Source organism: Cyprinodon tularosa, unplaced genomic scaffold (assembly GCF_016077235.1).
Source record: "Cyprinodon tularosa strain WSP-4 unplaced genomic scaffold, ASM1607723v1 ctg64, whole genome shotgun sequence".
Lineage (NCBI taxonomy): Eukaryota > Metazoa > Chordata > Actinopteri > Cyprinodontiformes > Cyprinodontidae > Cyprinodon > Cyprinodon tularosa.
Window position 1 is genome coordinate 960,027 of NW_024039385.1, and position 17,535 is coordinate 977,561.

At 39.4% G+C, this 17,535-nt stretch overlaps 1 protein-coding gene across 4 annotated transcripts in view; it reads right to left on the bottom strand.

Annotated features, from left to right (window-relative positions):
* Window positions 1–1,773: 1,773 nt before the first annotated feature.
* The window catches only part of fam49a (family with sequence similarity 49 member A), a 38,001-nt gene continuing 22,239 nt past the window's right edge, over window positions 1,774–17,535 (bottom strand). For 2 of the 4 annotated variants that reach the window (XM_038308562.1, XM_038308563.1), the window contains 11 exons: window positions 13,519–13,570; window positions 9,881–9,960; window positions 5,915–6,036; window positions 4,962–5,067; window positions 4,713–4,849; window positions 4,542–4,619; window positions 4,343–4,459; window positions 3,795–3,874; window positions 3,528–3,654; window positions 3,355–3,425; window positions 1,774–3,242 (listed from right to left, as the gene is read on the bottom strand). In XM_038308562.1, coding sequence (XP_038164490.1) covers window positions 3,179–3,242; window positions 3,355–3,425; window positions 3,528–3,654; window positions 3,795–3,874; window positions 4,343–4,459; window positions 4,542–4,619; window positions 4,713–4,849; window positions 4,962–5,067; window positions 5,915–6,036; window positions 9,881–9,950 — 972 coding nt within the window. In that variant the 5' untranslated portion in view covers window positions 9,951–9,960; window positions 13,519–13,570 and the 3' untranslated portion in view covers window positions 1,774–3,178. Of the gene's footprint in view, window positions 3,243–3,354; window positions 3,426–3,527; window positions 3,655–3,794; window positions 3,875–4,342; window positions 4,460–4,541; window positions 4,620–4,712; window positions 4,850–4,961; window positions 5,068–5,914; window positions 6,037–9,517; window positions 9,598–9,880; window positions 9,961–13,518; window positions 13,571–17,535 lie in introns of all 4 variants that reach the window. The other 2 variants (XM_038308560.1, XM_038308561.1) reach the window with 2 other exon arrangements.

Genomic DNA, 17,535 nt, shown 5'->3' on the forward strand with positions numbered 1-17,535 from the left:
GGCATCTATACACCTCAGCCTTTACACAGCTGACCTAAAATGATTCACAAGCCTCTGCAGGACCTATTTATGGCTGCTGAGGAGGGAGTCAGGTGTTCTGGAGCAGAAAAGCATCTGTAATCCATTATGTTTGGATCCATGTGCTGATATGTTTCCTGTGTTGGAGAAACCTTCCCTGTTCAGTTACAGGTGGAAACTCGCATGCAGCCAAGCTTTAACAGCAAGAATTAGTCAATGAAGAATCGATAATAAACTTTCTACCTGGAGCCACTTCTAAGAACATTATTGGGTGAAACTATCTGGACATCGTTGCTCCTGATGCACAAACTCTAACCTCGACCTTCATGGTGAAAGTCCCTCTGGTTCCAGAATCCTCTCATGGTTCTTTATCTGCTGCAGCTTTTCCTTTCACTAAACTTTTATTTTTTGTTTTGACACGGCACTCTGTGACCAATCAGCCTCTTTTGCAATGAGTGTTTTGAGTTAAATAGTTCATCAGGACGTGACACTATGAGTTTTTTTTCTCATGATATTCAAACTTCCTGACATATTAAATTATCTACAATTCATTATCAATCAAATTATAAGAAATATCAGTTTAAAATGACATCTGTGTAACAACTGTTTGAATTTCACTTTGTGAAATAAGGGTAAAAAACCCTAAAATTTTTTACACAATATTCCATTCAATTCAGTTTATCTATATAGCGCCAATTCACAATACCTCATCTCAAGGCACCTTACAGTTCACCAGATCATAAAGTCAAATTGATTGAAATTTTTTTTCTATCTAAGGAAAACCAGTTGATTGCATCGACTCATTGGCACAAGGGCAATGCTTGTAGCGACAATGGAGAGGAAAAACTCCCTTTTAACAGGAAGAAACCTCCAGCAGAACCAGGCTCAGTGTGAGCGGCCATCTGCCCGGGCCAGTCAATCAGAGAAACAGGACTACACTGAAAAACAGGCCAATCTCCAACATCTATAAACAAAGGTGTTGCTGGCAGCAGCACAGCTGATATTTATCTCCAGGATGGTGTCACAGCCAAACAGGAACAGACCAAATGAAGCTACTATGAGAAAGAGCAAAATGAGCATAACGTTAGAGATTGAACTAACAGATTCTGCAGAGTGGGAGAAAAGAGATAGAAATGAAGCAGAACGATGATAAAGGGGTCCCTATGTCCTCTTAGCAGTCTAAGCCTATAGCAGCATAACTATAGAGATAGCTTTGGATAATCTGAGCCCCCATATTCCAACATTAACATGTGCCTAATCACCACGTTTACACATCGCACACTTTCATTAATTTTTCTCACTTTGCATGTAGATCTATGATAAAGGTTTAAACGTATTAAAAAATACTGAAAATGTAGATTAGATTTTACAGAGCACATAATAGTGAATGATGTGTTTTGATTGGTCATCAAATTGTGAAAAAATAATTTGGTTGACAGCAAAATAAAATAAATATCTCCTTTAAAAAAAAATAGTTTTTACGATGAGGAAATAAATGAAACCTTGAAGAAAATGGTGTAACTCACTATTTCTAGCTTCACGAGTCATATAATCAACAACCAGACAACAGGAAGTAGCAGGAGGATGATGATTTATATGAAGAACCTCATCCACAGATTTTTAAATAGTATTTCTTATCTAATGAAAAAAGTTATTTTTTTTTTAATCTGACATTGAAAGAATATTGATTATGTTTCGCAAATATTTGTAATGGAAATGGAGCCATTCTGAATAAAGTCAAGGAATCAACCCCTGTAAGAAATGTACCACCTTTATTATCCAAATCTCCCAGTCAGAATGACAGTCATGAACCATGAGTGGAAATCTCAACAAACAATAACTGTCAGTTTAAGACAAAAAATAACAAGAGATTATTCAGAACATCTTGCATTCAGCACACAGTTGGACATATTCGGGTAGAAGGAAGCGCAAATGAATGGGGTCTCATATCACTTCACACATGAGACATAGATGACACACATGGATCTGACTCTTGGCCTCCAAAATATGCCTCATATCCACGTCTGGATACAAAATAATGTATAAACAGCAGATTTAAATGCGACGTTAGTCTGAAACATGAATGCAGGAGGGGATCAATTAACATGTATGGCTTCATAGCTGCAGTCCATCCAACACGGGATTCCCGTGTTTTACAGGACAGGACCTTCGTCAGCTTATTTAAGGCAATGAAGGCCGTAAGGGCAGCCTTCTGGTATTTTACAAGTTTGTGTTTTAAAACTGCTCAAATTTTTTTTATTTTTTATTAGTTCAGTTTATAATAATAACAATAATAAAAAAAACAATAACCACAGTTTATAAGTCAAAGATTGTCCAACCTAGTTTGAGAAATCATGTCGCATGAAAGAACGCTTAGAACGTCCACAGCTTAAAATAGGAGAACCAGGGGTGGGGGGTGCACATTTAAAATCAAATAAAAAACTGGGCACTTTGGAGAAATGAGTTTTTCTTTTAATGTTTCCATCTATGGGTCAAAACTATTACAACTTTTTATTTAAATGATCTAGAATTAAATATTTTTGGTTAAACAATGATAGACGGCGGGCAGATTTATTGATATAACGTGTAAAAGAACTGGAGATAAATGTCTCTTTTATTCCAGCAGCATAAAATTCAATCCAATTATAAAGTCCTCAAGCCTGGCTATAGAGAAGAAATATTTAGCGAGAGGGATTTTATGAATACCGAATCACCTCTGCGCTAAAAATCGTTTAGAACTAAATGAAAGAGGCACATTTCAGTGGAGTTTCAAGCTAAACAGTTAAATTCAATGAAACTTTCCCATAGAATTAATAACGCATACTGGACCATGAATCTTTACTGGAACTATGAGCTTTGGTCGGATGGGATCCAGACTGATTGCAGAGTGCAGAAATGATTATAGTCCACCTCAAAGCCTGGAATGAGAGCATTTATTCTACATCATGTAGAGTTTAGCTCATATTTTTTGCCGCCTTGCTCACTTGTTGTGTGATAAAATGAAAGCCGAAGGGCAAATGAAACTGGAGTGTATGATTTTACACGATACACAGAAGTATGAACAACATCTTTTTAAATAATGTAAACATTTACATCTTGTCTGAGGTCACAATGATCCTCTTCATATCAATATTTATAAAAAAAAAACAACAAAAAGCGGTTACTGAAGCATAGTTCGGATGTTCTTCGGAGTGGACTCGTCGTTCAGATGCTTCGTAGTAAACCTGAGGAGACAAAGAGGGTAAAGAAACCCTTAGGTTGTGAACTTGGACAACAAACAGGATCCTGAAGCTGTGATCGGTTGGAGGAGTACAAAAAAATACAGCAACCACATACTTGAGAGCATTCAAGAGCCCTTCAACGTTATCTGCTGGTTGATCCTTCAGCACCTTTATGCAGCCTTTCATCTGGGGAAAAAAACCCCAAAACAAACAAGTCAGGATGAACATGCTGAACTCAACAGCCTGTCTCAGCTCTACAGAAGTCCAGCAAAAGGAAAGTCCTCTTACATCTATCTTGGAGGACTTGTTAAAAGCGCCGTTCGGATGGACGTGGTCATAAAGAATGATGACTCCCACCATCACCCGTATGCAAAACAGCAGCGTGTCCTCGCTGCTGAAGCGACTCGAATACTCCCTAAACATAAAGTAGAACATCAGTAAATGTTGCCTCGACCGTTGCCTATGAGGGTCGTTGACATCCTCTGGTCGGAGGATGGGCAGGTGTATTAAAGGAAAGTTGAGTGGAAGGAAAAAGGTGAATGTGCAAAAACTCACGGTGTCTCCAGCATGACCTTACAGACGCTGGCCATGGTGCTGAGGCAATCAGTGGTGTTCTCCAGTGGAAGACTTTTATTCTAGAACAATCCAAGAACACAAATATTGGGACTGATAGCTAGCGGCTAATTAAATACTGATTGGCAAGAATTTGTATCATGACACCTTAAATTTAGTTTTGGATTCAAGATTGACTTGTTTTTCAAAGGTTTTATTGCCAAATAAAGTAGTCTTGGAAATCTCTTCTGGAAATCTGGACTAAGGGCTGATTTATACTCAGAAACCAGGTCGTCTGCGTGTGTGTCACAGTTAACGCTGTATTATAGCCAAAGTGTCCAATGCTCTTTGTCCAAACGGACATTGTTTGATAGAAACATTGGTATTAAGCTAATAGATTTTTTTTACTTATTCTTCTTCCTGATTATAGAAAAAATAAAAAATCTAAAATGTTTCTTTGTTACTCAGATTAAAAAAATTTTTTTTTCCTTTATCTCCTTCCATGTAACGCAGCTCATGTCAAAAACCTTTTTTACCATCCTCGCTCTCACCTCTGTGACGAAGTTCGTCGTAGCGGTGCTCAGTGTTTTCAGCATGGGCGTGGCCTCAGCATAGAACAGAGACATCCTATTGGCCATCTCATTGTTGACTTCATTTTCAATGTCCAGCTACGAAGAACCAATAACAACCAATAACTAACAGGGTCTGATTTCATTTCATATGTGTCTATGGTAGAAACCAAAGTCTTACGTTCATGTTGTTTATCCGGTTCCGACTGATCGTCCTCCTGTAGTAGCTGAAGTCGTTCTGGATGGCAGGAATTCTCATCTGCATCAATCAAGACAAGCAAACAATCCTCAGCTGACACAGCCGCTGCTTTATGTGACTGAGTGGAGGTAGGTTGATCTGAGCGGAACGGACCTTGAGTTCATCGAAGCGCAGCGTGAAGTGGAGGATCTCTGCGAACTGCTTGGCCAGTGCCTGCTCCCTCTCCAGATGCTGTGTGGGGGTGAGGGGTGGGCACGTCAGAGACACCAACAAACTCTTCAATGCCTCCTCTGCAGAAAACAGAACAGCACACATCAGCTGGTTTTTCATATGAAGTAAACATTTCATTTGGCCCTAAAATAAGGCGTTGAAGTGTGGTTATGTAGGACAGAAGGGGGACACCTAATCTGAGGGAGAAGCTGTAGAACTTCTTGAGTTTGATGACCAGCGGGCAGACGGCGTCCCACGCTCGCTCCTGAAGCGTCCTGTTGTTGGGATTTTGGATCGCCTGGAGAAGCAGGAATCAAAGCAACAGATTCATAAACCGTTCAGGTCATTATGTACCAACATGATCACCAATGAATGGTGATCCTGCACCAACATCCTGGTTAAAACCTTCAGCTGATAGATGATGGCTTTAAAGCCGGGCGTACACTGTGCAATTTTATCAATTGCTGCATGCAGATACTGCTCACACTGTACGACGAAACAACAGGGTTTAGTCGTACAGTGTGAGTTCACAGCTCACGAATTTGTTTGGCCTGACGCTCTCACGCGATCTACCTGCTCACACTGCACGACTAAAAACCATGTTGGCCTCAGCTCCGCGGTGAGATGGAGCTGCTCTGACTCTTCTATCCGGAAGTCAAACAAATAGAAGAGGAATATGAAGCTCACTAGAGTGAAACGCGCTGCCTTGGCAGTTTGTGCAATTTTGTGCTGAAAGCCCTAAATAGAAAAGGAGACTACGTATTTGGAAAAAAGACATGGCTGAGCAAACGTGGCTACTATGGTCTGTCAATTTTAAAGACAGAACTGCATTTCAGTCATTGCATCCCTGCCATGCTGCTGTGTTTACATCTGAGAAGAAGAAGAATAATCCTTGTTTGCCCACTGAGCGATTTGCCCACAACGGTCCGGAGAAAATCAAACATTTTCCTGATTGGGAGGTGGTAATGAGAGGGTGATCGCCCTTCGTAACCCCCTGTGCACTACACGACTCACAATCAGGTTGAAAGTCGGCCCGATTGGAAAATTATCGCACGACTGGAAAATCGCCCGTAAAATCGCACAGTGGCTTGGCTTAACCAGATCTTTAAGTGTCTGTGGAAAGCTGCTGCTGCTAGTTTTCTTACATCTCTGATCTCCTGCCCCGCCCCTTTATACGCCTGCAGACCCGTCAGGATGCTCTCAGAGTCTTGCAGGACAGAGTTCACCTGGTTCCACACCTCACGCTCTCCTTCTGTCGGCTGTGCATCTAGAAACGACCAAACCATCATTACACTCAACAATTAAACCCCATCTTCAGGCTGTGCACATTTTTCACTTTATTTTTCTCACATTTTTACCTGAAAGGAAATGAGTAAGAATAAAAAAAATCTCATGACACAGAGAACAGAACCAAGCATTTAAAGGAAGAGAGTAAAGAACAGGAAGAAAGAAAACATTCAGCAGATAGAAGAACTGAATATTATTTCCTATTTTGAAAATTTTAATATGAAACATAACGCTGAGGGGTTTGGTGTCTTTAAAAATTTTTAATTATACATCAAAGTTGGTATCAAATATTTAAAATAATGATTATATTGTTCTTAAATCCTATTAATACACAGTTCTAATTTAATTAATATACGTTTAGGATCTAATAATTTTGAACTATTTTATTTGGATGAGATCAGATATCTATAAAAACTCTATAAAGGTTGTTGTGATCAAAGACTTGGCTCAGTCCACAAATATGTCGTTATTAACCCCACTTAACATCCACCGGGTCGCTGGTGACCTGGTTTAAAGAATCCTCTAAAGTATCCCTGCATCCGGATTATGATGTGGATCACCAACATTTAATGCATTGTTCCTTGGACTGAGGTGCAGTTTTGGTAAAAATGTAATTAAAATCCATTCATAATAGGGCTGCAAAAAACTACAATTTTGCCGTTCGATTAATCTGTAAATATTTTTTTCTATTAATTGATTAATAATAGGATAGCAAAAAGCTCCTTAAAGGAATAGTACACCCAAAACATGATTAGCCTTCATTTTCTACTCACCCCCATGCTGAACAAAACTCTGGAGTACTTTTTTGATATCTCAAATGCATCTGGAGATCTGGGAGGCTTCTTGCTGTCTGCTGACATTCAAATAATGGAGGTCTATGGCGCCCGAGACAGAAAGGTCCATAAAAGTCCACAAAAACGTGTCAATATTCCTCCATACTGCTCGTCCAATGTAATCCAAGTGTCCTGAGTGGGTAGCATCCAGAATTTACTCGAAACGAAGTGATTTAGAACGTTTTAGAGCCTAAACAGTAGTGTATAGGATTTCCTAATAGCGCCCCCATGCGCGCTCACGATTCTACGGAAGCCGGCAGACCAAACCGGAAGAAAGTGCGCATTCAGCGTCTGCTCTGCCGATAATGCAAGCGTAGAAGAAGAAATGTGCTGTTTACCTGTGCAAAGAAAGAAAAAAAGAAAGAAAAATGTCTGAGGACTTCAGTGTTGAGGAAGAGCATGAGTTCTTTGCCGAGCTGAATGCGCTGGTTTGGTCTGCCGGCTTCCGTAGAATCGTGAGCGCGCATGGGGGCGCTATTAGGAAATCCTATACACTACTGTTTAGGCTCTAAAACGTTCTAAATCACTTCGTTTCGAGTAAATTCTGGATGCTACCCACTCAGGACACTTGGATTACATTGGAAGAGCAGTATGGAGGAATATTGACACGTTTTTGTGGACTTTTATGGACCTTTCTGTCTCGGGCGCCATAGACCTCCATTATTTGAATGTCAGCAGACAGCAAGAAGCCTCCCAGATCTCCAGATGCATTTGAGATATCAAAAAAGTACTCCAGAGTTTTGTTCAGCATGGGGGTGAGTAGAAAATGAAGGCTAATCATGTTTTGGGTGTACTATTCCTTTAAAGAAGATTTATGTAGAGATTTAAACCAGGTGAAACCTAAAAGTTTTCTACTTGAGTTCTGAATATCGCACTTTGAGGGATAAAAAAGGCTTTTGAATCTTAAGTACAAAATATTTATATTCTGTTTTTTTAAACATTTTTGGTGGTTACTGCTCCAAGTGGGTTGCTCCGTCAGCTAAAGACATGTTTTAGTCCCTACACTCCAGTTAATGATTAACCAATTACTAAATTACTTATTATTTTAATAATAGGTTAATCATTATTAATCCCTTAACTGTTTCAGCCCTAGTTCATAACTTAGTTATTCTTGTGTAGCTCTTATTAAGTTATTCTGTATACAAACTCCACTAAAAACATAACCTCCTTGGCATGGGGCAGGTAATAATTGTGTTAAATGGGCAGATCATTTGAGAGTTGATGTGAATTAAAATCAAGTCCAGACAGACTTGGGGATATCATCAAACACTGCATCATCGTCCTGAACAACCCCTAAAACATCGTTTGTGAGTTGTTGGTGTTTTTTTTAAATCCTTCTATTGAATCATGGTTGAAAAGCAATGACTTTCATTTGCTCCTTTTCATAGAATATTTAGTTTTTATTAGTGTTGTGCCGATGCCATTTTCTGGCCCCGATACCTGGCTGTGCAGTATTGGCCGTTACCATCAGTTTGAAATTGATGTGTGTGTGTGTGTGTATATGAAGAACTGCATTCTACTTGGATGTAAAATAATTGCCATCATGGCTTTGTCAAGCTGCTGCCTACCTTTGTGAAGCAGGAAAAAGACTAATACAAAGTGAATCCAGTATAACTTTTTATTGTCTACCTGGAATGGGTGACACTAATTGAATAAACTTTTGGCTCTATAAATGGTATCGTAGCCCTATTTGTTGGTACTCGCTGATACCACCATTTTAGTGCTGGATTGGGGTCCTGCCCATACTGGTATCGGTGCAACACTCATTTTTTTTTTTTTTTTCTGTGACCATTTGTGGGTTTTTCTTTCATTCAACGAGGGGTACAGACAATTTTGTCCATGTGTATATGTATCTATTTGTGCTCATAACCATTATTTTCAACCCTGAATGGGACATTAGAGTGGATTAAAACTGGTGCACCTCAGTTTTTATTCTTAAACTCACTATTGAACAAATATAACCAATCTCAAAGTAATGTCCTCTGTTTGCAAACTATCATCGGAACCATTGGAAATAAGGGCGCATGGACGACTTCATCAGAAGATTTGGGATTAATAAAATCCAAATAAGTTATACAGCTAATAGTAGCTGTTTACACATATAACAGTTTGCATGAAACCTAAATATCACAGTGTTTTTATATCATTTCCAGGAGCAACTTTAAAAATAGAAAATCCCTTCCATTAAAACTGTGTCTGTTTTACATTTCAAAAACATTCTATTCCTATCGTTTCCTCTCTGGTGAATAAACAAAGCCTGAGGTTGGCTGCGCTGGGAGAGCAGCTGAAATGCTACTGTGGAGGTGTAGTGTGACTCTGTTCTTTCTCGGTGGGAGGTCTCAACTAAAGCATATAGCTTCATCCTAGTTTCTGCCACTGAGGAAAGTTCAACTAACACTTTATATAAATGTTTGCACTAATTATAAGAACGGATAAAGGAATAAAATATGTTAAACGTTGATTGATCATCACAGAAAATAGAGACAGAAAGATGGATAACAGAAACATACATTCAAAGGAAGACAATAGAGATGTTGAACAGGCTGACCTCTGACCCTCCAAACAACAGGAGAGAAGTTCAGACAAAAGATGGAGGGAGAAAAGGGACAGGAATAAAGTCATGCTCACTTTCAAAGTCAAGGAAAAAATTTGGCCCCTGTTCAAGCTCTGTGCAAGTGAGAACTTTTAACAGATTCCCCATTTGGTTTCTGCAAGACAGAGAGGAAAAAAAACAGGGAAAGGAAGAAAAGGAGTTTGTGTTAAAAAGAGCATTAAAAAGTTATCTGATAGAGCAGGAGGTCTTCACTGGCTGAAGGAAGGAGCAGAGGGAGGAGAAGGAAGAAGAAGCGCAGGAGGACGAAGTGGAGCGAGAGGCGGCTTTTCGTTTCCATTGTTTGTCATCTTGAGCAGAAAGGAAAAACAAACAAACAGCTGAGCAGGCTACACCCCACCCCCTCCACACATGGCGCTCCACTCGGCAGGCACACTTACTTTCAAAATCCAGGAAAAAGTGCGGATAGTTCTCTATTTCTCTTGTAAGGACTTTTAGCAGGTTACCCATTCCAGCAAACCTGATGGTGTAAATAAAGGGGTTAAAAAACAGCCATAGGACACAGTTTATGGTCACACAATCAGGAAAAGCTGAGCCCCCATATTCTGTAAACCAGCACACACTAAGCCTGCCTGACTCCTCTTTACCAGCCCTGATGCAAGTTAACCTGCTCTACTTTCACACTGCGTTACTTTTAGATCCTTTTCCCTGAAAGATGACATTGTGGCTATGAAATCATTAAGACGGGTAGCATGGCCAGCTTCCAATTTATTTTATTTTAGCTTCAGGAAGTACTTAGTTACTTCTTCTGCAGCTGGTGCTGATTTCTCCCTCCAGACAGAGGGGAGAGAAAACCAGAACTTGTTTAACCTCATTCTGATATTTGATCTCCTAGATCACATTAGCACCTGTATTTAGATGTTCTAAATTCTGGATTGGTCTTTTAGAGATATATATTTTTTTATATATATATCATAATATTGACTCAGATGTAAGATGTTTATTTTTAATTTTTCTTTGTTTTTGAACCAAAATGAATGGTTCTGCTGTTTTAACAGATTTCTGTATTAATACTCACACTTCCTTTCGAATTTAAGCCTTTTTTTTTTTCCTAAAACAGGGGTGGAGTCGTAAATTACAGCTTTGCTCTATAAAGCTCCTTACTGGAGGCAAGAAGAAGCAGGTAGGTAGTAATTTCCAGGGGAAAAAGTCCCTGATGGTGGAGGGTGGTCCAAAACTCTGTAATCACAGCACCATTTTAAACTTAAAAAAAAAAAGTGTGCGAGTTATGGTTAGGATTTAAACATCACAATTTAGCACATGGGTGCAGATGCAAAAGCTGGTTTCATAAACAAAGACAAACAGAAAACTTGTCAGGAATTTAAGGTCAGAAGTTGGCACCCTGTGCGAAGGAACTAAAAACAGCATAAAATCTCTCATTGGTTAATATGGAGTGACAACAAAAGAGACACTGTGTGGCAGCGTGCACATGATAATCACACAGCACAGCCTCCAGCGCGCTGCAGTCCATTTTTATTCTTTTCAACCATGGCTTTTCCCCCACTCATCACTTTAAACCAAGAGTTTGCAGGGTTACATCCTGCAGGACATGCTTTGATCCCATTAATATAAATATGTTGAGACTCATTAACATGTAGCTGCGTCCAGTCAGGCACAACAAGGCGCCACCAGAGGGCGCTGCCAATTTGTTTATAATTCTGGAGCCTGAGAGTTTAAAGTTGTACCACAGGGGTGTCATGTCAGTACATGCTGTGGAGGCCAGAGTCTAACCTGCAGCTACAAGTTCTTCAACACTCTCTCCCTCCTTTGCTTTTACTGCCCTCAAGTCCTCAATCATTGAAAGTGAAAGTATCTTCAGTGATGAAGATCAAATGGCTTTCAGATGCATGAAAACAACTTCTCACGGATCATGTGAGCCAACTTTGATCACATGATCCGTGAGAACTATGTTTTCAGCATTCTATACATTTAAGGTGGCTTAAATTAAAGAAGAGTACTTCAAGAGCTTCTTCCACTCTCGGGTCTATTTTAATAGATTAGCTCTGTGAAAATGAACAGAAACAGATTCACCTCTCTGTAAACGCGTTAATGCTCCGAGTGTGCGTTGCTATAGCAACACTTCTGCACTACAAAGGAAAAATCTCCCTGTATGACACTCTGAAGAAATATTAGAGCAGTAAGCAGGTTGTTCTATTAACTGGAAGTCAGGCTACAGCTTTGTATATTCAGTTGTGGTTGAAGGTTAATATATGCTCATCATCCGTGGGAAGGTTGTTAAATCTGCATCTAGTTCAATGTCCCATAACTAACTGTGCCTCGACAACAAATACTTTACATTCATCATAATTTGGCTGGATATCAAGCCACTTTCCTCGGCAGAATTCAAAGCGCTTGGTCTGCTGCCACAGCTAAGGAATTATCCAGGAGACTAAGAAATACAGCCCTGCTCTAACACTTCCAGACTGACTCAAATCTAAACTGTTTGTTTCATTGGAAATCTCTGATTAAATAAAGAAGTAGAAATTATTTAACTCAAGTTTTAAGGTCAAGTCTGTACCAGGAAACATGACAACATGTTTGCAGGTAACTACTGGTGTGTGCATGTATAAAGCTACAGAAGCAGCCAGCGTAACTAATCCAATTGATGCAATATTTATCAAATTCCTGTTTTTGAAAATTGGAATTTTGTATCCAGTCCAAAATGAATCACACTCCTTCCAGAGATGATGGTAAGAAACTTCCCTACCAGGACTGCATATGTGGAAGTATTGAACCAACATATCTTAGGACCTGTTGCTCTGCTTGCTTTCTGGAAGGAAACGACAGGTTTTGTAAAGAGCTTAAAAGCATTTATCTAGATGAAAGGATTAGCTTGAATGAGTGTTAAAGCTCAGCGTCTGGAATCTCTGAGATGTATCAGAAATAAACTGCGACAAGGCGAACGCATGCCGAACTATCTGCTGAGCTTTACAGAAACACAAAGCACTTTGCTACATGAAACACCCCCCCCCCCCCCCCCCCCCCCCCCCCCCCCCCCCCCCTCCAGCCATCGGGCCTAATACCACAGGGAAGGAAAAAACACTCGGGGAATTTTTCTAGTGGAACCAGTTCCTCTTTCGTAACCATTCTTCGGCATGGCCTGGATTGAAAGTGGAAGCTCAGACTTTCCTCTTTTCCAGAATGCTTACCAGTCAGCTGGTTGAATTAAAGCGACTTTCCCAGAATATTAACCAAAAAAAAAAAAGAAATCACAAAATCTCTGATTTACTAAATTACAAAGAACTCCTGATATAAGTCCTACCTTCAAAATATCTAAAAAACACAAATGAAATACATTTTTTTTTTCTCCGATAGGAGATGAAATGGTAAAACTCTCTAAATATAATGAAGTAAAATAAAATGCATTTTACAAATATTATCTGCATCTGCATCAATCAAGTCATTAATAAAATGACAGAATTTATGGTATTCTAACCCTCATGCAAATACCTTAAATTTTTTAAACCCAACTGGACGAAGTTAAGAGAAATTTCTCCTGCCTAAACGCAGACATTCCTGCTGCAGATATTAAACCATGTTATTTTTTTTTTCTATCAGTGTTAGATGCCCTTCTGTGTGTTATTAGGGCACCAATACATCATTTTGATCTTAAAAGCTTTCTTCAGAGGCTGAATTTTCCCAGCAATGCCTTTACATCGAACTAGTAGATTTCTCTAACTGCTTCAGACTGAAAAGTTTTCATTAGTTTACCTTTGCTGATTTTAGAAGGCTTATAAGTTTTTCGTTTTCGTGTTGACTTTGTGAGACTTTCATTTGGACCCATAATAAAAAGTTTCTTAAAAACTTTTTAAGGAGTCAATCCTTGGAAAAGCCTTTCCTAATTTACTGTTAGCAGAAAATCTAATCCCAGCTCTGCTCATGTAAACCTCTGTGTTGTTAACAGGCTGATGTGTCTTAGTGGTGGATTAGATTGTGCTCCAACTCAAACACAGCTACACAAGCTGGTTAAACAGTTTTCTACTTCTTAGATGTGGAGGTGTCTGTGTGATGAGTTTACCTTCTCCAATGGAGGACCTCAGGTTGTTGTCTATAGCATTCGCTTCTCCTCTCTGAAAAGCAAAAAGAAAGCATAAATTAGACCAGTTTTGACTGTGTTAACATGTTCATACTAGAAATGAATAAAATATAAAAAGATCCTCCATCACAACTATCAAATTTCCTTCCTCTTTTTTCTTGGATAAACAAAACGGCAACCCAGAGATAAAAATTGGATTAATCAGCACAGAAATCTACCCTCCTGTGTGTCATATGAGAGAAAGCTGCAGAAGCTACGCTCTGCTGCACGTTTACTGGAGTATTAAATGATCTGAGACGAGGTGCGGCTGCTAAAGATCGCCATGATTCGCTGCAACACCATCCGGGCGCAGACAAGGGAATAAACAGACAGCAGAACCATCCCTCAACATATTGACTGCAGGCAATCAGACAGTAGTGGTGTTGAAGTATATATATGCAAACTCCTTGCGGTGCGAGCAGATCTAAATTAGAGCAGCAACAATAAAGCTGGTCGTAATATTATCTTGCATGCTGGGTTGTGGCTTGGAATGCTGTTTTATGGACCCATGTGCTGCAATTCATCTTGGACTGACTCTGACCAGTTCTCTGCTGGCTCCAAATCTCTGACTACAGGATCAGAGCTGGAGGCAAATGTTCAGACATAACTGTGAGTGAAAAGTGACAGCTTTGCAACTCTATTTCAGCTTTTATCATCATGGGAGATAGTGATAGGGCCAAACTGTAATACGCTAATGAATAGAGAGAATGCCTGGACAATCGCACCACAAATTATCCTGAACTTATGAAAACTATTCTAATTTGGATTTAACCAAACCAAGGAGTCTGAATAATATAGAGAAAATAAAAGGCACAGCTGGTAAAGAAATGAAAGAAGCAGATTATTTACATCCACTCACTTACATCCGCCATGTGCCAGTTTCAGGCCATAGAAGCAGTTCACGGGGAGGTCGGATGATGCATTTTTTAAATGACCCACTTTGGTTCTGTCAACAGAGAGACCATATCGGGTTTACATGTAAAGTCATTTAGACCCCTAATTCTTGGAGTTGGGGTCGTGACCCTAACCGGGGTCACATTTCAACAAGTCTGGGCTCTTAAGATCCTCTAAGAAAATACACTGAACATTAAGAATGATAATGATTAAAAAAAATTATGCGCCTAGAGAAATCATAACATCACCTAGAAATGACTAAAAATAAATAAATGGGTTATTGATGCTGTTTTGATAAATGTTATGACTACTGTTAAGAAACGTTTTAAGTAGATTTATATTTTAACCAAATATTTTGGGTCATGAATCCATTCTGTTGGTTTTTTGCAATTCAGAAGCCAAAAAGGTTTGGGATCCTCTTTCGACAGCATCTTTTATGTTTTTATGTTTAAAACCAAGAATTATTAATAAGGGTTTATAGAGGAATGAGTAACTTTTAATGCTCTTAGATCTAATTTTACTGATTTTACTAATTTATATTTAACATGTTTAGCTCTATAACATTTAAATGCACCACTCTAATGTCTAAGAGAAAAAATTTAATGAAAATTTTTTAATGTATGACCTGCATCACTGTACAGAAGACTGCCATATGATAGAAATATTTACACTGTGCGCATACAATTATTATTATTATTTTCCTAATCCCTGACTGATCATTTTTAATCTAGCGTGTATTATAGTATAGATTAATTCTTCATCCAGCTGCTGCTCTGCAGAATTGTCTTCCCAAGGAGAGAAAAATCACACGGGCTTTTCAAATCACGCGAGAATGTGTACAAAACAACAAAAATGGCGCCGGCAACGCTTGTGGGTCGTTTTCAGCGAATGTCGGTGATTTTAAAGTAATTTTGAGTGATAAATAATGCCCGCCGGGCAAATGCAATGAAGTTTGTACTCTCCCAACAATAAAAACTACTTGTCCCGGGCGATCGGGCAATGGTTAACATCTAGCCCTGCATTCACACCAGTGGCCTGCTGGAGGTCATTTTGTAGGGCTCTGGCAGTGCTCCTCCTTGCACAAAGCAGCAGATACCAGTCCTGCTGATAGGTTGTAGACCTTCTACAGCCCTGTCCAGCTCTCCTGGAGTAACTGCCCGTGTCCTGGAATCTCCTCCATGCTCTTGAGATTGTGCTGGGAGACACAGCAAACCTTCTGGCAATGGCACTTATTGATGTGGCATCCTGGAGGAGTTGGACTGCCTGTGCAACGTCTGTAGGGTCCAGATAGCGCCTCATGCTAACAGTAGTGACAGTGACCCTAGCCAAATGCAAAACTGGTGAAAAAGAGTCAGAAAAGATGAGGAGGGGAAAAAATGTCGGTGGCCTCCAAATGTAAAACCATTCCTGTTTTGATGGTCTAGTGCACCTGTTGTTAATTTCATGAACACCAAAGCAGCTGAAACTGATTAACAACCCCCTCTGCTACTTACCTGAACAAATTAATATCCCAGAAGTTTAATTAACTTGATGCTATACTCTGATTACAAAGTGTTCCGGCAAAATTCTTTGTCATCTTTACCGACGATAGGCTGCAGCCATGTCCCGAATTCCTCGTTTTCCAGCCACTTTAGTTGAAATTAGCATTTTCAAATACTTTTTCTCCAACTTGAGCTTCTTTTCCGAACAAACGGCTTTAAAATCAACTGGAAGCAGTTCCGTGCAAAACGAAATTGTTTTCAGAAATGTTTTTTTAAATAATGCATTTTAAATGCCACTATAATCGAATTTAATGAATAATAATATAATGAAAATAATAATTTAATGACTTTTAATGATTTTTAATGACCCACGGAAACCCTGTTAATTAAATAAATACGTTACACCTCCTTCTCTCTCTTTGTAACCAAAATGTGACTCTTTTTCCTGGTAGTGGTGTGTTTATCTACCATGACCTTTACGTACATGCCTGGGGTTCTCATCTTAGGCCCGTTTTTGTAGGAGTGTCGCAGCACCACCAAAGGACCAAGTTTACATACAACAGCCTTAGATTTATACCATCAAATTCGTAGGGAAGCGGCTGTTCCAACCGTTGCAGTTCTGAATTCTCCCGAGTGGTGCACGACTTTACACGAGTGAATAAAGTGAACGTGATTGGTCGATTATCAAGGGGGTGGGATTGTTGTGGCAGAAGGTTTGCAAGCACGTTTGGTTGTGGCCAGTTAGTCAGAAGCATCTTGCTAACCAGTTAGCAACTTAGTGCTAGTAGGTTCCCGATGGGAAATTACATTGGGACCAAGTAGCACTAAATTGGTGACTTGACGCTGTCAAGGAACGCTATGGACAGAGGAGGAGAGTTTTGTGTCAGAGGTGGATGAGTCTCCTCTGTCATACATTTTTTATTTAGAGGAGGAAAGCGGGACGAAGATGTTGTGGAAGAAGACGCCAGGGCGGCAGAAGCTTGTTTTGGTGTAGAAAGCTTACAGCCGTACATGTTTGAGCTCTTGCCTCGCAACACTGCCAGTTCTGTTAGCTCTACGCCTGCAGAAGACACAGACGTCCATCTTCGTGAACACTGGGACGGAACTCAATGCGTAAGGAAATGATTCAAATTTCTTATTTCAACTAGGGCTGCAACTAACGATTATTTTAAAAATCGATGAATCAGCCAATTATTTTTTCGATTAATCGATGAATCGGACAAAAAATATTTTTTATATTAACCTCTTTATTCCAAAATAAACATTTTAGACAGAACAAACAAGCACACAAGTACAGGTTGCTCATTAACTGTACTGGTTCAATATGAAAAATAAATGTTTGTGTTAAAACTACGCAAACTTACATGAGAAATGTAGCTGTACATCCACAAAATATAGGGTACTTTGTTTCATAAAGCGCAAAAAAAGACAGGCATTTTTGTTTTTAAAAGCCCCTAAGGGGTTCAAACAATAGGTCCCCCCATTTCAACAAATGAGGTTTTTATAGACTAGAAGAGTTCTGCCTTTTAAGACAGGAAAGTATAGCAGTTAAAGTTACTTGAGAAAATACTGAACCATAGAGATA